The sequence below is a fragment of the Myotis lucifugus genome, unplaced genomic scaffold (assembly GCF_000147115.1).
Source record: "Myotis lucifugus unplaced genomic scaffold, Myoluc2.0 scaffold_262, whole genome shotgun sequence".
NCBI classification, from domain to species: Eukaryota; Metazoa; Chordata; class Mammalia; order Chiroptera; family Vespertilionidae; genus Myotis; species Myotis lucifugus.
Window position 1 is genome coordinate 1,506,616 of NW_005871310.1, and position 21,764 is coordinate 1,528,379.

The 21,764-nt window shown below is 43.1% G+C and overlaps 1 protein-coding gene across 2 annotated transcripts in view; it reads right to left on the reverse strand.

The window, feature by feature from the left end:
* Nucleotides 1–21,764, reverse strand: part of VPS53 (VPS53, GARP complex subunit) — a 140,023-nt gene that overhangs the window by 18,332 nt on the left and 99,927 nt on the right. For both annotated transcript variants that reach the window (XM_023762784.1, XM_006099194.3), the window contains 2 exons: nucleotides 16,945–17,027; nucleotides 15,389–15,467 (listed from right to left, as the gene is read on the reverse strand). In XM_023762784.1, the coding sequence (XP_023618552.1) occupies nucleotides 15,389–15,467; nucleotides 16,945–17,027 (162 nt within the window). The remainder of the gene's footprint in view (nucleotides 1–15,388; nucleotides 15,468–16,944; nucleotides 17,028–21,764) is intronic.

A 21,764-nucleotide genomic window follows, 5' to 3' on the forward strand; every position in this document is an offset into this window, starting at 1 on the left:
ACAGGACGGGACAAGCCTTTAGATGCCTCACAGGAGGACAGCCTTACCTGTTCCCAGGGAAGGGGCCCGGGAGTGGAAATGAGGCCACAGCTTGCTTTCACAGCTGCCATTTTGTTTCGGGGAACATGTCTTACCTGGCTGGTAGTGGACTGTGAATCAAAACAAGTGCGCCCACCTTATCTTTGACAGCAAGGTGTGACTCAGGCATCTTTTCCATCCCTGTCCCCCTCGTGCTTGAAGCAGCCTCCCTTCCCATCTAAGTGGCTAGAAACCCGCACCAGGCAGGTGGCCTGGATCCTATTCTTCTGTCAGCTGTTCCACCAGAAGGGACTGTGGGAGGAGAGGGAGGGGAGGCACATCCACCTCTGCGCAGACTGGGGGCCTGGGAGGCCAGAAAGGTGCTGGGATGAGAGTTAACTTATGCCTTTCTCTCAAACAAACTGGGAGGAGTTCTTAAAATTAACTTGAGAGAGAGAGAAAGAGAGAGAGAGAGAGAGAGAGAGAGAGAGAGAGAGAGAGAGAGAGAGAGAAGAAATATCACATCGATTGGTTGCCTCCCATATGTACTCCAACTGGGGATCAAACCCACAACCTGGGTATGCACCCTGACTGAAAATCAAACCCACCACCTTTCGGTGCATGGGATGATGCTCAACCAACTGAGTGGTACCAGTTGGACAGGAGTTTTTTTAAAAAAGGAAAAACCAGAAATGATATGTGATGTGAGAATTGCTTCCAAATAACCTGGGGTTGGAAGGAGTAGATGAAACAAGATTGGTGAAGCTAGGTGACGGGTACACGAGGTTCAATATACTGTCTTCTCTACTACTGTGTATCAGTGACATTTTCCACAATAACACATTCAGATTCTTACGCCTAAAACCTTTGGGGTTATGCTGGGATCGCAACCAAAGAAAAGGAGAGGGCTCCCTGGCAACCTAGAGCAGGTCAGAGGGCAAGACAGTGACGGGAACAGGCAGGAAAGGCCCAGGGACTGTGTGGACGGCAGGGGCGGGAGAGAGGCGGATCACTGAGAGGACTGAGGTGGTCCTAATCAGGCTGTGGACAAAATGAGACCTGCTCTGCTCAAGCTCCAACAACCTGAGGAGAAGCAGGGAAAACATCTACAATCAGATGGAAGAAGAGCCCTAGCTGGTTTGGCTCAGTAGATAGAGTGTTGGCCTGCAGACTGAAGGGTCCCGGGTTGGATTCCCATCAAGAGCACATGCCCAGGTTACAGGCTCGATCCCCCTAGGGCAGTGGTTCCCAACCTTCTGGCCCTTTAAATACAGTTCCTCATGTTGTGACCCAACCATAAAATTGTTTTCGTTGCTACTTCATAACTGTAATGTTGCTACTGTTATGAATCATAATGTAAATATCTGATATGCAGGATGGTCTTAGGCGACCCCTGTGAAAGCCACAGGTTGAGAACCGCTGCTCTAGGGGGTGTGCAGGAGGAGCCGATCAATGATTCTCTCATCACTGATGTTTCTGTCTCTCTCCTTCTCCCTCTCCCTTCCTCTCTGAAATAAAAAATATATATATATGTATATATATTTTAAATAAACAAAATGGAGAAGGAAGTGATGCTGTAGTGCCTCTTCCCCGTGGGTCCGCACAGAAGAGAGGCAGCATCGCCTGCCCGGAGGCTGGCGGGGGTGGCCTCCAATCCCGATGACATTGGGAATGTGCCGGAGGAACTCTGCTGAGTCAGCCTCTCAGAATGGAGCTGGGCTGTCTGTAAAAAGATCCTAAGCCAAACACAAACCATATAATGTGTTCATAGAAGGAGGGCAGTAGTTCTGAGGCCTTGATGTCTCTGGCAAGAAAGCACTGTTTTTATAGAGCTCTTGGGGAGAGGAAAAATTCAATACGGAGCGAAAGTGTTTAAAGGAAGCGTACTGTACACAGATGATTCCCCAGCTCCTGGAAGCTCAAGTGACTTTGTTTTGTCTTAATGTTTCTTTAAATCAGGAGATATTTACCTTCTAAACGCTTCAGATACGTATAAACAAAGAACCATAAAAAAGCAGGAAGGAACCTCCACCTTCGTTTTACAGGTAAGAAAACCAAGGCCCAGAGACAATAGGTCTTGAGCAAGTTTTCACAATGAGGCTCTGGATATAGAAGGTTTCTAATTTTTTACTGGGGAAAAATTAGAAACAAACACTGGAGAAAGAATGGAAAGTCTAGTATGAACTGACTTTATATTCTAATGTGTTGGTTATGTGTAATATTTCCCTCATTCTCTTCGATCTTATTCAAGAGGCTTCCTTTTCCATCTGATGTTAGAGATTCGATCCATCCCAACAGTGGCATCCCAGGCGACTAAATGAGCTCATGGAGCGAGGCCAACACTGACAGGAACTGTCCGTGTCTACACTTCACCTTGTTTCCCCAGCGCTGCAGCAACACCGGGAGCAGAACGCTCAGGTAAACACGGCAACTGGGAAAGGAGCCTGACAGCCTCCAAGCAACATGAGCGCTTCCACAGCAGTGACTACTGTTTTCCAAGTTGGCAGCATTTTATATTTCAACATCTCAAAAAGTGAATAAACAATTGTCTAAACATTATGGTTCTCCATTAATAGAAGACCACAAAAGAAGGTGGTGACATGCCCTGTCATTGGTTTCAAAGCAACTCTGAAGCAAGACAGAACAGGGGACATGGGATGTGGGACTTCAAGTTCCTGCTGGTGAACTAACTTCTCTCTTTTTAAAAATATCTTTTATTAATTTTAGAGAGAAAGGGAGAGGGAGAGGGAGAGGGAAAAGGAGAGAGACAGACAGACAGACAGACACATCGATCAGTTGCTTCCCATACCCACCTTGACCAGGGATCAAACCCGCAATGTGGGTATGTTGCCCTAACCAGGGATCAAATGTGTGACAGGATGACGATGCTCAACCAACTGGCAAGGGCAAGCTAACTTCTCTTGATCACCACTGGCCATGTCAGTGTCTGCATTTGGAATACATGTGAAAAGATCTAATTTGCTTTAATACTTTAGCCAGTTATGATGCCACTGGTCAAGTTAACAGAAGTATTAGCAAAAGTCAAGTGGATTCATGATTTTAAGTTTAAGTCAGCTTAATAATGAAGTACTGAAATACCCTAAAGTACTGGAGAACAAAGAAAGTTATCATCATGTTTTCTATTTTATTTTTAAATTGCAAGATATAGTTCGCAGTGATTCAGTAGTCATTGCCTCAGATAGTTAATGCTTACCATCATCCAGCCTGGAAGGCTTGGGTTTGGGGTTATAACTTGAATGTCCCAAGACACCTGCATTAGACCTACTATGTGCAGGTCGCTTTGCCTGGCACTTTGCACACATCATCTCATTTACTTTTCATACATGATCTCATATAGCTCTCCGCACAATCTTATAAATGAGAAAACTCAAAGACATTAGGTGACTTGTCCAAAGTTACACAGCTGGTAAATGGTGGGGACAACCCAGATCTGTCTAAAGACCAAGTACTACACCAGGGTGCTCCCTAGACACTTACTAAAAAACAATTACAAATAAAATAAAACCATTTACTGGGCCTTAGTTCAAGATAAGCCCAGTTTCTCAAAAAAAAAAAAAAACACACCAAAAACTAATGAAATATATAGCGGTCAAGCAAAGTACCCTTTCAGAGAGAGAGAGAGAGAGAGAGAGAGAGAGAGAGAGAGAGAGAGAGAGAGAGAATGAGAGAAAGAAAGAGAAAGAAAGAAGAGCAGCTTACATTGGAAGAACAAACATCATGAAAAGCCATCCATAGAAATAAGACTCCCAATTTTCCAGGTGAATGTGGCACCTGACATTTAAAATGTACCTCTCCATACTTAAAGCTTTCTTGTGTGTTTTTTTCTTATTGATCCTTCACCCTAGGATATTTTTCCATTGATTTTTAGAGAGAGTGGAAGGGAGGGGGAGAGACACAGAGAGAAAGATCTACATGAGAGTCACACTGATTGGTTGCCTCCTGCAGGCTCCCCGACCAGGGCTCGGGAGCTAGCCTGCAACCGAAGTATATGCCCTTGACCAGAATTGAACTCAGGACCCTTCAGTCTTCAGGCTGATGCATTTTCCATTGAGCCAAACTGGCTAGGGCTCCTTTTGTGCTTTTTGTTAGGGTGAGGGTTGGCATAGAATACTACTGACACTATATAAACCACAAGGAAAACAGTTTGCAAAGAAGTAGAAACTAAGATGTAGGGTTGATAGAAACATAAGCAAGGAAACAACCAAGGTAACGATGCTAGAGCCTCCAGGACCCCACATGTAGCCACAGGGAGAGGTTGTGGGGCCCAGACATCACCGCTGCCCATGGTTTCTGCCGCTCGAGGAAGGAGTGTGTGGTTGATGTTGACACTTCACAGGTTGTCACAGGAAGGTTGGGGAGATAATCACTTCCTATTAAGAGCCTATGGTAGCAGAGAATTCTGACCAATCCACTCATTAGAGAACAGAGCTCCCAACTAGCTTACCATGAAGCTTTGCTTTCTCTATGGCTATATAAAGCTTGGAAAGAGGTCTCCTCAACTGAGAGGTCTCCTCAAATATTACTCAACTGAAAATTCAAGTTTCCACCTATTCATTTTGATCATGGGACTAGAGACATAGAGAGCACAGACTCAGACATTTGGATTATGGGAACATTTCAGGCAATAGGAATCTAGTGTTAGAGTTTAGACACTGGCCCAAGCAACTGCCACACACAAACATGCACATGCACACACACACACACACACACACACACACACATGCACACACTTCAGTGCTTGTCTGGGTTACTCTTACTCATACAACAAGCATCTGCTATATTTATAGGTGCCTTTTGCATGGACAGCAGTAGACCAAATACTATCCTATATAATAAAAGCATAATATGCAAATCGACCGAATGGCGGAACGACCAGTTGCTATGATGCACACTGACCAGCAAGGGGCAGGTGCTCAACGCAGGAGCTGCCCCCTGGTGGTCAGTGCGCTCCCAGAGGGGGAGCACCGCTCAGTCAGAAGCCGGGCTCACGGCTGGTGAGCGCAGTGGCGGTGGGGGAGCCTCTCCCACCTCCGTGGCAGTCAGACATCCCCCGAGGGCTCCCAGACTGTGAGAGGGTGCAGGCCAGGCTGAGGGCAACCCCCCCAAGGCACCGGGCCTCTAGTATGGGAAATAAAAAGGGAGAAGGAATATTTTTGACCACCAAGCACCATGACTGCCATTTTCACATGAACTTATTGCTTATAATAATGCAGCGAAGGAGGTATTACTCTTACTTTATAGATGATAAGATAGGCTAGAGGACAATAAATGACTTGCCTAATTAAGCATAACTGAGAAGTCAGCAGGGCTGAGATTAGAAATTGGTTTATCTAACTCCAAAGTCCATGTTCTTTCCATTTTACCATGTTGGTTTCCAAAAGAAGTGTGACCACCCTAAATGAACTTGGCATTAGCTGAAGGACCTGGAGCAAGCAAAATCTACATGTAGCAGGAGGTTGTACATATGTAGATGATGTGCAAGTGGTGATGGTGGCGCAGAGGATGAGGAAGGACTCTCTCACCTCTTTGGTCAAGCTCCAAGGGAAAAATAAAGACCCAGAAAGTGGAGTAACAAACTCTCTCTCTCTCTCTCTCTCTCTCTCTCTATATATATATATATATATATATATATATATATATATAATAAAAGCATAATATGCGAATTAGACTGGATATCCTTCTGGACAACCTTTCAGACAAAGCCGTGGCAACAGGGGCTGAGGCAGAGGCAGCCACCTTGGTGGGTGGGAGCCAAGGCAGCTGCCACAGGTGGCAGGGGCTGAGTCCCTTGCACAAATTTTTTTTTTTTTCGATTGATCTCAGAGAGGAAAGGAGAGGGAGAGAGAGATAGGAACATCAATGATGACAGAAAATCGACTGGCTGCCTCCTGCACGCCCCATAGTGGGGATGGAGCCCACAACCCAGGCATGTGCCCTGACTGGGAATCGAACCATGACCTCCTGGTTCATAGGTCAATGCTCAACCACTGAGCAACACTGACCGGGCTATATATATTTCTTTTTTCCACTCACTGCTGGGCCAATAGAAAGGTGAATTCTTAAAAGCAATTTGAAAACACCTATCAAAAATCTTAGCATTTTACATAGCTTTGATTTCTACAATTCCCTTTAAGGGAATTAATCTGACGTTAATAATTATGAATGTTTAGAAAAAAATACACACACATACATATACACAAGGTTGTCCATTACCAGACTGTTTATACTGGTAAATGTGAAAAATTGAAAATAACTTAAAAACCTATCAAAAGCAAGTTAATTACATAGATTTTAAGGGAAGGAGTAGATTACAGCACTTAAAATGAGGAAATTCAAAGTCCGCCAGTCATGAGTTATATTGTTTGTGCAACCTGCTAAGTGTGTCTTTGGCAAGTTAACCTAACCTCTCTGTGCCTCAGTTTTCTCAGCTATAAAATTGTGACAATAATAATAATAATATCTAAAATCCATAGAGTTATTGGAAGATAATGCATGAAATGTTCTTAACATAGTGCCTGGCATGTATTAAACTCCATAGCAAATGTTAACTATTGTTATGGTTTTAACAATAAATACTCTGTACTATGGAATACTATGCAATAATATTGAAGTTCTAGATTAAATGACAAAAAAGTATTAAGACCTGTTAAATGAGAAAATCAGTTCATAAAATAGTATGTAAAGTATGAACTTATTTAAAAATATATATTCGTAAAAAAGACTGAAATATATCCACTAATTGTAATTATGGGTGATTTAAATCTTCTTATTTTTTAAAATCTGTATTTTCTATAATGAAAGTGACTTGCTTTGGCCATATGAAAAAAATCTCTCCTATGAAAAGGGAAGGTATGCCTGGATTGAGGGGTGGAAAGTGAACTGGAGGATTTCTTAACCATGCGGTTCCGTGGGCCTCCTGAAATAAATCTACATTTTAATGACTGAGGAAAAAAAGAACAGATTTGAGGACTGTTCTAGCTATTTCAGAATGTCTTTGGGGGATAGTAACACCACCTTCTAAATTAGTACATGTTCACAATCTTGAAATCTAATAGAAATTACATGCTAGACTGTAAGAATATTTAATTTGTTCAGTTTCTTCTTTCTGGTTTTTTCTAAAACTACCACTAATGAGCAAAAAGCTAAGTGTGTTTGAATTTAGAGACTAGATTCTTTCAACCAATGATGTGTACAGCTCTAGGAAAAAGGACATAGTGAGGGGCCCAACGGTCCCTTTAAAGCAGGGGTGGGGAACCATTTTTATGCCAAGGGCCATTTGGACATTTATAACATCATTCCTAGGCCATTCAAAATTATCAACTTAAAAATTAGCCTGCTATATTTGGTCAAACATCTATTTAACTTACCCCTAATGCCTTGGCAGGGCCAGACCAAATGATTTCGTGGGCCTTATATGGCCCACGGGCTGAATGTTCCCCACCCCTGCTTTAAAGAAAGCCATAAATTAAAAAAAAAAAATCCTACCTGTCAGGCCATATTTAGTCATACTGACTTCTAAAGATTTATGGAATTTACATTTAAAAAACAGAACTCTTCCTATTTCCACAAAACACTTCAAACAACTCCCTTTTTCAAGAATCAGGAGACTTGATTTTATTTCTTGCTTCACTATTATAAAGCTTTACGGCTTTGGGTATATTATGAAAAAAAAAAAACACCTAAATAAACACACCAGATGATAATTACTCATTAATCTTCAGGGAGAAATATACAAAGCAGACTGGAATAATTGGGTTGGCTGCTCAACCTGTTTTCTTCCCTGTAGGAAAGTCATGGTGTCAGACCAAGAAAAGCTGAAGACAAATATCTACCAGGATGCGTGGGAACGCTTGAAGAGCTCATAATCAAGGAAGCATGAACACTTCTGTGAACCTAGTAGTACTGGGCACACACTGACTTACTGCTCCTCCACTTTTGAGCAAATCACTTAAGCTGCCTTGCCTTAGTTTCCACATATTCCAAAATGACTTACTCCTATTCTGTATGTATGATATGGTGCAATCCTGCACAGAGACCGGAGTTTGAATCCTGGTTCTGCCACCTGCTGGCTAAGAGATCATGGACAAGTGACTTAACTTCCTATCATCTCACAGAGCTCATCTAAGAAAATAAAGCAATATGGGAGGGAAAAGTAGTCTGAAAGGTAATTTTAACATCACTTTTCAGCAATACTACTATAATCTCAAAGTTACAATTTCAGAGGAACCACTAAACCAGTGATGGTGAACCTATGACACGCGTGAACTCATTTTTTTGGTTGATTTTTCTTTGTTAAATGGCATTTAAATATATAAAATAAATATCAAAAATATAAATCTTTGTTTTACTATGGTTGCAAATATCAAAACATTTCTATATGTGACACGGCACCAGAGTTAAGTTAGGGTTTTTCAAAATGCTGACACGCCGAGCTCAAAAGGTTCGCCATCACTGCACTAAACTCTCATATTTCACTTCCTCCACATGGGCCTGGCCTGCTTAAGGCCATTTGTGCGTATGTTTTCTACTAACTTTGCCCCTCTGTGTTTTCCTCTCCTTTTCCAGCAGCAGGGCTCTTGCCCACACCTGGGCGAGCGAATAGGTGGGTGTGGGCATTTCCTGATTCTGACCTTTCTTCAGTCAGCGCCAGATGCCACTTAATGAAGTAAGAAGCCCTGCTATTAGGTACCATCGAGGAGCATCACATCATCCTCAACAGCACTCACACGTATGCACCTAAAGATCCCAGGGTCCACCATCCTGCCACTTCCTATAAGACACTCAAGTCTCCTGCTCTATCTAGTCCACCAGCTCCACACAGCTCGATCTGTTCAGTGCAGTTACCCATCTTCTATGTTGCCGCCATCCTTTGGTCAAATGGGTGTCTACAAACTTTACTAGTAGTTCTTTCTTCTTCCTGCCTTCTTCAGCTTCAAAGTCATTCAGGGAGTACAGCAAGTCCTCAAAGAACATTGTGTCATTCGGTGTCGTTTTGTTATAATGCGGTAGGAACTTAACTCTTGTTTATATCAATTAGCTTATGTAAAATTGGTTTCATTATATGTCATTTCATTTAAAGTAGCAACATTAAGTGAGGACTTACTGTATACTACTGTTAAGCAAGGACTATGCTATGCTATGTAGACCCAAAATGGAATAAGCTTCAAGTTGTTCAAAGCTTAACAGGAGAGGCAGAAATGGAAAAATAATTGTATAACAAAATAGATAGGTAGTCTATATACTGTGGTGTCTTGAGAGAGAAAGACACGCTGGTAAGACAAAACATGGTGACACTGCAAGAGACTTAAAACAGCCAAAACAATCTTGAGAAGGAACAAAAGTAGAGGACTCACACTTCTGATTTCAAAGCTTTCTACAAAGCAGTATAGTACTGGCCTAAGGACAGACATACAGATCAAAGGGATAGACCTGACTGTCCAGAAGTAAACTCATATCTATGGTAAACTGATTTTACACAGGAGTGTCAAAAGGGTAAAGAAAAGTCTTTTCAACAAATGGTACTGGGAAAGCTAGATGTATACTATATTCATACAAAGACGTATACATGAATATTCATAGCATTAGTCATAATAATTAAAATGTGGACACACCCAAATGTCCAGTGACTGATGAATGGATACACCAAATGTGGTATAATCATACAGTGGAATATTATTCAGCCATAAAAAGGTACGAAGTACTGATACATACTATCCCATGAATGAACATTGGAAACATTAGACTAAGTGAAGGAAGCCAGTCACAAAAGCCACATATTATACGACTCCATTTATGTGAAATGTCCAGAATAGGCAAATCCATAGAGACAGAAAGTAGATTAGTGATTGTCAGGGAAACAGGGCATGATTGCTAATAGAATAGGGTTTCCTTTTGGTGTAGTAAAGACATTCTGGAATTAGACAGTGGTGGATGGATGGCCCTGTGAACACTGAATTATACATTTTAAAAGGGTGAATTATACCTCAATTTTTAAAGAGGGGCAGACATTTCTTAAAGGATATGATCACTAGGCAGACAATAGTGGGAAGAGAATTCTAGAAAGAACAGAATGAGAAAAGGGATGGAAACCACAAAAAAGTAATGTATTCAGGGATGTGAAAGTGGCCTGGAGACTGTATTTAGGTATATACACAGGAGTTGCAGAACTAACAAAGTAGGGAAGGGACAAATAATGAAAGCCCTACATGCTAACCAATGAGGAGGTCACAGGGTGCCTTCAATGAGAATCAGGTGTCCTCCCAGGAGAATGATGTAACTACATTGTTTGGCTCAATCCATTTTGTCAAACTCAGTATCATCCAACACCTCCACTCTACTTTGGTAAGCCCAACACTCTCTTTTCTTATCATTTATAAAATACATTTTTTTTAAACTTAAATTTTTTAATTTATTTAAGAGAGAGAAACATCCATTTGTTGTTCACTTACTTATGCATTCATTGGTTGTTCCTTGTATGTACCCTGACTGGGGATCGAACCCGCAACCTTGGCATATTGGGACAATGCTCGAACCGACTGAGCTACCCAGCCAAGGCTTATAAAGTACATTTATTTAGAGCACCAGTTATTCTAAGTACCCCCTCCCCTGAATATAAACTTCTTGAGGGCAGGTTTCCCTTGTAAGTGCAAGTACAGAGTACCTGTGGAATTCCAAAGGTGTGTAACGAGGATGGCAATTTTGACAAAGTTCTGATTTTCCTCACTTTACAAACCTTTGTTCATACTGTCACCCTGTTCGGAATGCTCTCCTCATCACAAGTTAGTTCAAAACTGCACCATCCTTCATGGCCTATTTCAAATGCCACTTCCTTACAAAAGCTCTTCCCATCTCCCCATCGGGATATAACTCTCCCCTCTTTGAAAGAGGGAATATTTTGTGCTTTTCTATGGTACTGATTTTTTTTACGGTACTATAATGCAGTTATTTGGGCATCCCTCTCATCTCACACATCTCTTGCCCCACACCTTCTGGAATCTCAGAACCTTGAGATAACATCTACATCCTTCCCAGCTTTGCAACTCCCAGCACCGTGCTGGGTGGAGTCTGATTTGAACTGTTCAATTAGCAGCAAAAATGATGGAATCAGAGATAGTAATAAGCATGATTACCAAACAAAAGTTTTTTAAAATCCTAGAAGAAACTACACAAAACAGGATGCAGGCACCAATCACAGGCTGTATGTTGAATCACTCTGACCACTCGGCTTGTTTATATCTAGTCATTTTCATCACATGGATTTCATTTTGCTAGAACTCCAGAAGACTCAGACAAAGAGCCATAGCCTCCCAGCCGCTGCGTTCCCAAGCCTGTGGTTTTCCTATGATATAAACAAAAGATTCGGGAGGTATGGTCTCTGTTAGTATTTGCTGGTGTGGGTCTGGGGGAGAAATGAGCGGTAGGGCTAGGGGCAGGGGGCTTGAGGGAAACCCACCTAGTGAACTGACAAGTTCATATAAGCAACACCTGGAGTGTTAAATCCCCTACAACTGTTGTTTTACTAAAAGGAAAAAAAATCCCCTCTTCTTTGGAAAATGTAAAAGTTCTTTCACCAGCTGCATTCCGATCTACAGTGTGTGGCAGTTCAGGAGAGATGGCAGCTGGAACGGATCATGCTCAGGATACAGTGAGTGTTCACCAGCAGCCAGGGATGAACCCACAAAATGGATCTTTAGAGCCACGTTCCTCAACCTGCCTGCTCAGAGTTTTCTGCTTGTAAACACTGAGAATACTGGAAACGCACATCGCCAGGATTGGCGAGAGGATCCACCTTTTGAATAGAAAAGCTGTGACATCAGCTTTTCAGGACTCCCCACTTAGCTTCATAAAACCCTGAAGTCTAAGCTTCGGGTTTAATCCTATTTTTGTTAAATATTTACAATCTACTACAAAACCAAATTCAGACCAAATGTCTGCTAACAAAACCTCATGACACAGCCATTCCTCCCGACAAGAGGGAGAGAGGGCTAGCATCTACTGGCACCGGGTCAGTCACTCTGTGCTCCATCCTCACAGCGCCGGAAGCAGATGCCTGACTGCACATACAGAGACGGTAACGTGGGCCCCGAGAGGTTAAGTCATGTGCTCAACACCCCCCCTCCCCCGAGGAAAAATGAGGGGAGTTAGGCCTGTCTGACTCCAAAGCCAGTGTTCTTTCCACTGTGCTCGGTCTGCTACTGACCAGTATACCCCAGAGAAGTTCTTTCTCCAGAATCGGTAAGAATACTACAAGAGTCTAAGACTAAAATAGGCATTGGCAAACTTTTTCTGTAAAGGGCCAGATTGTAAATATTTTAGGCTTTGCGAGCCATATGGTCTCAGTTGCAATTACTTAATTCTGCCCTTGTAGCCAAAAAGCAGCCACAGACAATATACAGGGTGGGGCAAGAGTAGGTTTGCCGCAGTATGTGAAACACAGAGTTTATTCTCCTCCCTTTGATCCCTTCTAGCCCACCCCCACTCCCAGCCCCACCTGCACCCCAGGCCTTGGGTTATACATATATGCATACAAGTTCTTTGGTTAATCTCTTCTCACCCACCACCAGACTTTATTCTTGTATTATTATTTATTAATTACTGTATATTTTTCCATACAAACAACTCTAAACCTAATTTTGGCCCACCCTGTATAGATAGATGAGTATGGCTATGTTCCAATAAAACTTTATGTACAGTGGGGCCTTGACTTTATTTGCACCTTTCGGCTCTCTGATGGAGCTCGTAACTCAAATTACTCGTATGTCAAATCAAAAAGTGAACGAGTGAGACACGTGATGCTGGGCTGATGTTGTGGCATTCACTGTGACGTTCGCTGCGCCAACTAGCGGTGGGGTATCTGAAGCTGGCTCGTAACCCGAATTTTAGCTCGCAACTCAAAAGTAAAAAATTGGCCGAGAGACGGCTCATATCTCAAAAAACTCGTTAGGCGGGACACTCGTAAGTCAAGGCCCCACTGTACACCTTTATTTAAGACTTTATTTGCACCTTTCGGCTCTCTGAGCAGCACCATGGCAATCGGCAAGAACAAGTGACTTACAAAAGGTGACAAAAAGGGAGCCAAGAAGAAAGTGGTTAATCCATTTTCTTTTTCTGTTAATCCTCATCCGAGGATATTTTCCCATTGAGTTTTAGAGAGAGTGGAAGGGAGGGGGAGTGAAAGAGAGAGAAACATCGATGTGAGAGAGACACTTCAATGTGAGAGAGACACATCAACTGGTTGCCTCCTGCACAAGCCCCGACCAGGGCCAGGGATCGAGCCTGCAACTGAGGTATATGCCCTTGACCAGAACTGAACCTGGGACCCTTCAATCTATCCACTGAGCCAAATTGGCTAGAGAGGTCGATCCATTTTTTAAGCGAGATTGGTATGATGAGAAAGCACCAGCTATGTTCGGTATAAGAAATATTGGAAAAGTACTCGTCACGAGAACTTAAGGAACAAAATTCTATCTAATGGTCTCAAGGGTTGTGTTTTTGAAGTGTGCCTATCTGAAACGCAGAATGATGCAGTTCCATTTAGAAAATTCAAGCTAAGAATGTTCAGGACAAAAATTTGCCTAATTTCCATGGCATGATCTTACCATGGACACTAAATGTACTCCATGTCAAAGAACGGCAGACCAGCCCTGGCTGGGTGGCTCAGTTGGTTGGAGCATTGTCCTGTACCCAAAGGTTGTGGGTTCAATTTCCAGTCAGGGTTCATACCTAGGTTGTGGGTTCAATCCCTGTTCAGGGCTCATACGGGAGGCAACCGATTGATGTTTCTCACATCGATGTTTCTCTTTCTCCTATTCCTTTCTCTCTCAAATCAATAAAAACATATCCTTGGGTGAGGATAAAAAAAAAAGGCAGACCATGATTGAAGCTCATGTTGATGTCAAGACTACTGATGGTTATTTGCTTCGTCTATTCTGTGTTGGTTTTACTAAAAAACGCAAGAATCAGATTTGGAAGGCCTCTTGTGCTCAGCGTGAACAGGCCCACCAAATCTGGAAGATGATGATGGAAATCATGACCCAAGAGGTGCAGACAAATGACTTGAAAGATGTGGTCCATAAACTGATTCCAGAGAACACTGGAAAAGTCTTGCCAATTCATTAATCTGCTCCATGATGTCTTTGTTAGAAAAGTCCAAGTTTGAATTGGGGAAACTCATGGAGCTTCACGGTGAAGGTAGCAGTTCTGAAAACGCTACTGGGGATGGAGACAGGTGCTAAAGTTGAATGAGCTGATGGATTTGAGCCTCTGGTTCAAGAATCTGTTTAAAATTCGGACTTAATGGTGACAAATAAAAAATCCTATTTGTGATTACAAAAACAAACTTTATTTACAAAAACAGGCAGTGGGCCTAATTTGGCCCACAGGCTGCAGTTTGCTGACCCCAGCTCTAGAAGGTTCTACAGTGGATAGCTTAATGTTATTTGACTTATAAATCAACAAAGGATTGCCTGTTCCAACTCAATTAATCAACAAACATGAAAGTCTTCTATGTTCTATATGGTCCATGCATTAAGGAATTTATATCCCTTTAGGAAGAAAGACACAGGTACATAAAAGCCAAATAGCAACACAAGGCAGCATGTGGTAGGTGTCAAAGGAGGGCTGAGAACTAACTGATGGGCAGCTAAGGTAACAGAACACCAGGGTCCACAACCCGATTAAACAATCCTGCATGGGCACCAGAGCTCAGAAAGAACGAGAAAATCCTCTCAGTGGGCAACAATGAAGATGAGCCAGAAGTTACTAACAAAAGCACCCATTCTGGTGAGACCACTTAAAGTTTTCATCAGCACGTGTCAGATGCTCACCAAAGTTAACATCTCCTTTAGACTTACCAAACCCATCTGCTCCCCGTCTTGTTCTCAAAGGACAAGAGATGGGCCCTAGCTGGTTTGGCTCAGTGGATAGAGCATTGGCCTGCGGACTGAAGGGTCCCGGGTTTGATTCCCGCCAAGGGCACATGTCCCGGTTGCAGGCTCAATCCCCAGTAGGGGGCGTGAAGGAGGCAGCCAATCAATGATTCTCTCTCATCACTGAAGTTCCTCTCTCTCTCTCTCTCTCTCTCTCTCTCTCTCTCTCTCCCCCTCTCCCTCTCCCTTCCTCTCTGAAATCAATAAAATATATATATATATATATCTTTTAAAAAAGGACAAGAGATGGACCTAAGGTACAAGATAAAACGAGCGCTTTGGGAGACTCCTTGAGGTCCTCCATTCTCCTCCAGACTGATGCTCTAAGCACTGAAGAGCCTGAAGACGCTCCAGGCAAGAGCTGATAGAAACCATCTGGGGTCACCCTTGGACGTCTGAGAAGCAACTTCCCAAACCCTTACCTTGCTCATGGCAGTCAGGGCCGGGTCACAGGCAGCATCCAGGTCCTGAACCAACAACTGGATGCTGTTCGAGATGACACTGCAAGTCAAACAAATTCGTAGGTCAGAACTTTCCAAAAGAGGACTTTTTAAGTGACACAGCCCTCCCAAATGTTTTAGGCACCCGTGTAAAATGAGATTCATCATTTCATCAGAAACTCAGTACACTCGAGTTTCATTTCAAAAGGGAATTAGTGACAACGAGGAACACTTGGCTCTTTCCTCATTCTTGCTGCATGTCCTGGTCTTATTTAGGTGTGTCCTCACTGAGAACACAAAATTCCACAAAATTCTTCCTATTCGCTGCACCCAGAATCTCTCTTCATTTCTACCTCCAAAAGTACAAAGGAGAGGAAACGACTTAAGAAAACTTTAATTTTTCCTCAAAAAGTGGTGATGAGAAAGCTCAGCCTATCCCAATCTCATGTAATGACCACGAAAAAGATATTGCTAAGAAACACCAGGGAAAGAACTACTTCGAGAAGGCTTTTCAGTTTGAACTTCTTGGACAGACACCCCACCTCCCCCAACCCAAACACACACACACACACAGCTAAAATCTGGCTGCTTACAGTGTATACCAGATATTTCCAATCAGTGTGCCACAGCACACTGGTGCGCTGCAAGATTTTTAAAACATGCAATACCTGACTATTTAGCCAGGGGCACTGACCTCTTTTCCCTTAGATTGGCAAATAAAAAAAAAATGACAACAGCCAACACTAGCCTTCTGGTGTAAATGAATCAAAATTATACCTACTTTTTTGTCAGATCAGCAAAAAAAAAAAAAAAAATATATATATATATATATATATTGTTTGGTGTGCTGCAAAAATTTAGTAATTAGTTTATGTGTGCCAGGAGATAAAAGGTTGAAAATCACTGTTTTATATTGTATTACAATTTTTTTTGTTTGTTAATCCTCACCCGAGGATATTTTCCCATTGGTTTTTTTAGAGAGAGTGGAGGGGGGTGGGGGGGAGAGAGACAGAAAAAGAGAAACATCAATGTGAGAGACACATCGATTGGTTGCCTCGCATGCGTCCAACCAGGGCCGAGGATGGAACCTGCAACCAAGGTAGCTGCCCTTTATGAGAATAGAACCTGGGATCCTTCAGTCCGCAGGCCGACACTCTATCCTGAGCCAAACCGGCTGGGCGCTGCTTTATATTCTAAAACCCTGGAGGTGGGGCTGGCCCCCTGTGGATTTAGGAGGCAGATAGGAGGCCTTGGATCTGACCTTCCTTCAGGGATGCCCAAGGGGGGCATTCTTTTTGCTATTCTAATAGTGAAACAATAAAAACCTAGAAGCTAAAAACGGTTCTATCTGAGGAGACAGAATGGGACGCAGCCGCACCAGCTCCTCATGGTTCTTCTTGGTGGCTGGTGGAGGACGATCCCGATCCATCAGAAGGCCCTGGAAGCCTCGAAGGCTCTGCAGTGACCTAAGGCCCATAGCCTAAGACATGCCGCTCTGTGCAGGGCAGACCATGAGCAAGTGTGTGCGAGGTACATACGTGCTGAATGTGTCCATTTCTCCAGTCAGATTGATTCGTTCAGTCAGACTTATATCAACTTTTTCTTTGAGTTTTTCTTCCAGCTGTTAGAAAAGAAAAACATGCTTAATGATTATCCAAATAAGAACCATAATAAGAATACTTAACATGGACTGAGTTTGATGATTCAAGCATAATTCCAGGCCCTTTTCCTGCATTGACTCATTGCATTCTCACAACCCTAGGAGGAAGATTCTATTCCTATCCCCATGTTACAGGTGAGGAAATGGAGGTGACCTACCCAAGACAGTAAGTGGTGGGACCAGGAAATAAACTTCCTCTAGAACCTGTGCCCTTGAGCATTGGGTTGTAATTGTTTCTTATGACACTCTGACAATTTATTTCACTAATTTTTTTTAATCCTCACGTGAGGATAAGTTCTTATTAATTTTAGAGAGAAAGGTAGGGAAAGAAAGAGAGAGAGGGGAAGGAAGGAAGGAAGGAAGGAAGGAAGGAAGGAAGGAAGGAAGGAAGGAAGGAAGATTGGTTGCCTCTTGGATGCTAGATGCTCCCCAACTGGAAATTGAACCCGCAACCCGGGCATGTGCCCTGACAGAATCAAACCCGCGATCCTTCGGTGCATGGGACAACGCTCCAACCAATTGAGCCACACTGGCCAGAGCCATTTCACTAATTTGAAAAAAGACCCTGGTTTTTAGGATACTCACTACTCATCCACTGCAGGCTCACTCCCCAACATTGGAAACCTCTGGTGGTGGGTGGCAACAAAATCAGTATTAAAGTCTTCACTGAGTGCTCCTACACACCACCCACGGGGTTAAGGTGTTGGGGATACTGAGGCGAAGCAGTCTACAGCCTAGGAGAAAACCCTGGCCATGCTCCCAGCGCCTTGAAGAAAAATATAATTGACCTGGAATTGTAAATATCTCCAACCATCCCAGAAACTGATTCACCGAGCACTCCCAGACCTATTTATTACACAAACTAACGAATGTGTTGCCTTAAATTTAAAAAATGCTCTTAGGGGTGCATAAATTAGTGTAATCTTTTTGGAAAGCAATTTATTTAAAAAGCAAAAAATTAAATATACACAGCCTTTAAGCCAGCAATTTCAGATCTAGGAAAGTACTTTAATGAAATAATGAGGACAACGTACAAAGATATGCAAGTATTCTTTGCAGCATTCATGAACTCAACCAATATTTACTGAAAGCTCATTTTGTACCAGGCTCTGTAAAAGTAATGGAGTTATTCAATGAACAAAACAGTAAGATTCTGTTCTCATAGAGCTCACTTTCTAACGCTATTTGTTATTGAAAAACTGGAAACAATCTACTGATGAAACAAATTATGGTGCAGGCTTACAATGCTTAAACTGGTCAGCAGCCTCTGCCTACCACACTGAAAATGAATACCACACTGAAAATGAATCCAAACTTCTAACCTTGATTTGGGTCCTGTCTGTCTCTCCTGCCACATCCAGCTTCCCCCCTTGCTTGACCAGTTAAAGTTTTGGAAATACCAAAGTCTGTTCCGCCCCAGGGCCTTCCAACTTCCTACTTCCTCTCTCTGAAACACTGCCTAGCACCCCCCCGCCCCAGCTTCTCACTGGGCAGTCTCCTTCCCAACCCTCAGGTCTCTGCTTCAATGTCACTCCTCAGAGAGGCCCTTCTCTCTATTTTAAATAAATATTTTTAGAGAAAGAGGAAGGGAGAGGAAAAGAGAAAGAGAAACATTGATATGAGAGTGGATCAGCTGCCTCCTGCACACCCCCTGCTGGGCACCGAGCCTGCAACCTGGGCATATGCTCTGACCGGGAATCTAAGCAGCAACCTTTTGGTGCAGGGACGCTGCCCAGCCAACTGCCCCAGAACAGGCCCTTCTGTCCACTCTACTTCTGTAGGCAGCTCCCTCACTAGCACTTAGCACAAAACTGAAGTTACATATTTATTACCTGGGGTCTTCCATCAATTCTAAGTTCCATGACAGAAAGAAACTTGGCTACTTTGTTCACCATTGTTAATTAACATCAACCACAGCACCTGCTTCATAAAGATCTCTTGAATAAATGGATTAATGAATGAAATACCCCATGCAAATATTAAGTGTAAAAGTGTAACAATTAATGAACCAATATTGATACATTATTGGCTTTTGTTGTTGTTAATCCTCACTGGAGGATATTTTTCCTTTTTTTTTTTTTTTTTGAGAGAGTGAAAGGGAGGGGAAGAGACAGAGAGAGAAACATTGATGTGAGAGAGAGACATCAATTGGTTACCACCCACAAGCACCCTGATCAGGGATGGGGATCGAGCTTGTAACCAAGATACGTGCCCTTGACCAGAATTGAACCCGGGACCCTTTAGTCAGCGGGCCGATGCTCTATCCACTGAGCAAAACCGGCAAGGGCTTGGCATTGTTTATAAAATTTTATTGCTCGGATTCTTTTTTTTTTTAATAGTCTTTTTAATTGATTTCAGAGAAAGAAAGGGAGAGGGAGAGAGGGATAGAAACATCAATGATGAGAGAATCATTGATTGGTTGCCTCCTGCATGCCTCCTAGTGGAGATCGAGCCTGCAACCCGGGCATGTGCCCTGACAGGGAATAGAACTGTGACCTCCTGGTTCATAGTCCAATGCTCCACCACTGAACTACACCAGCAGGGCAGATGCATGATGTGTGCTTGTCTCTCCTTTTGTAGTTATCAGTAGCCATTGATGGTCAATGCCCAAATCCATTATTCCACTAGGAAGTATAAACAATGATATTCTAGCCCGGCCAGTGAGTATTGTCCCATGAACCAAAAGGTCACAGTTTGATTACTGGTCAGGGCACATGCCTGGGTTTCGGGCTTGATCCCCAGTGAGGGTTGTACAGGAGGCAGCAGATCCATGTTTCTCTCATCTCATCAATGTTTCTTTTTTTAAAAAATATTTTCATTGATTTCAGAGAGGAAGGGAGAGGGAGAGATAGAAACATCAATGATGAAAGAGAATCAATCATTGATCAGCTGCCTCCTGCATGCCCCCCCACCAGGAATCGTGCCCAAAACCCTGGCATGTGCCCTTGACTGGGAATCGAACCTGGGACCCTTCAGTCCGCAGGCCGATGCTCTATCCACTGAGCCAAACTGGCTAGGGCTCATCGATGTTTCTATCTCTCTCCCTCTCCTTTCCTCTCTCTGAAATCAATAAAAACATTTAAAAAATTCTAATTCTACCTTTTCTTCTTCATTGATTAACTAAAATTCGGCTATAAAGAGGTACTTCCCATTGTCCATTATTTGGTTATCCTGAGGTAAAAGTCAACTAGGAAAGGCAGGACAAGAATTTCCCCTTTATTTGCCACTCTTTAATTCATTCCCACGGTTTCTTAGGATCTTCAAATGTGAGAAATAAATTTTTAAAAAATCATTATAATCAAATGGATGGAATAATATTTGCTGTTTCCATCCACTGTGGCTCATGTTCTCACCGATGTTCCCCTGTCCCATCTCTGACCAGCAGGACTTATCCAGGTTGGCTCCCCCATGAAAAGCCACTGGAACCTCTACCCTGCTGCCAGCTCAGCGGCGAGGCCTCCGTCCCGATAATTACGCTGTGGGCACGATCCGGTCAGGGAACACGTGAGAAGCAACCAATGACTGCGTAAGTAAATGGAACAATAAATTGATGTTCCTCTCTCCCCCTCCCCTGGCACCTTCCCCCCTCTCTCAAATCAATACATTTTTAAAAAGTTAAAAAAAGAAATAATTAAAAAACAACACAACCCTCCAAATTGCTAATATGATTATTTGAGGGTGATGGGATCAAGCGTCATTATTTTTATAGCTTGTTTTTGTACCACAGTTATTTTACTTTTAAAATACCATTATTTATCTGTGTGTATTCTTTCTAATTCTGCACAGAATAGTTCACTAGTGCTTCTTCCTCAAAGAACTCTGGGACCCTCTCCTTGGAGGTCCTCACAGATATTGGGAGTTCTTGGGGTTAAGTGTGTGAGAATAAACCAGTCATCATTTGTGTCCAAGAACAGTTTAGACAGCCACCATGTTGGACTGCGTGACTTGGCAGCTGCCATTTTGGACTGCGTGACTTGGCAGCTGCCATTTTGGCCAACATCTTGAAATGGCAAATGGGGGCCAACATCTTGAAATGGCAAAGGCCAACCTCTCCCTTTGAATCAGCCAATCTCGAAAGACTGTGCGCCTGAGCTCCAATCAAGAGCGAGGGACAGGTCACGTGCGCCAGGATCAAAAAGCCGAGCAGACCACGGGCTGCACACCTCCTGCAGGAGTAGAGACATTTGCCTGCTGCCTGGCTCCCGACTGTGCTTTGTGTTCTACCAGGACCCCTGAAGTTGGGGACTTGCCTTATTTCTAACAAGTGGATTGCTGTCTCCGGCTCCAAGGCCAAACCTTGACAGATCATCCCGTGTGACTCAATCTACCCACGTCCCCAGGCAGAGCATGCTACTGCCCCGGCCTCTGACTGGCTTAACCCCAACTGTGAAGTTTTAGGGGAAACACTGCTTATCTGGCTGTTCTGTATTCTTGAGTCTGCAGGCCAACGCTCTATCCACTGAGCCAAATCGGTTAGGGCAGTGTTCTGTATTCTTACTCTGGCTCACAGGGGCTCCAAGCTGTCCCGTCTGAACCATAATTCATGACGGCCTTCCTATGTTTTAGACACGTGTAAATAATAAACCCCCAAAAGGGGAAGAGCAGCACCTTCCCCAACTGCGTCCTTTCTTTGGCTTTAGGTGAATTCCAGAGCAAATGTGAAAAGGTACTTTTAATCCACATCTAAGGCTGAATGGT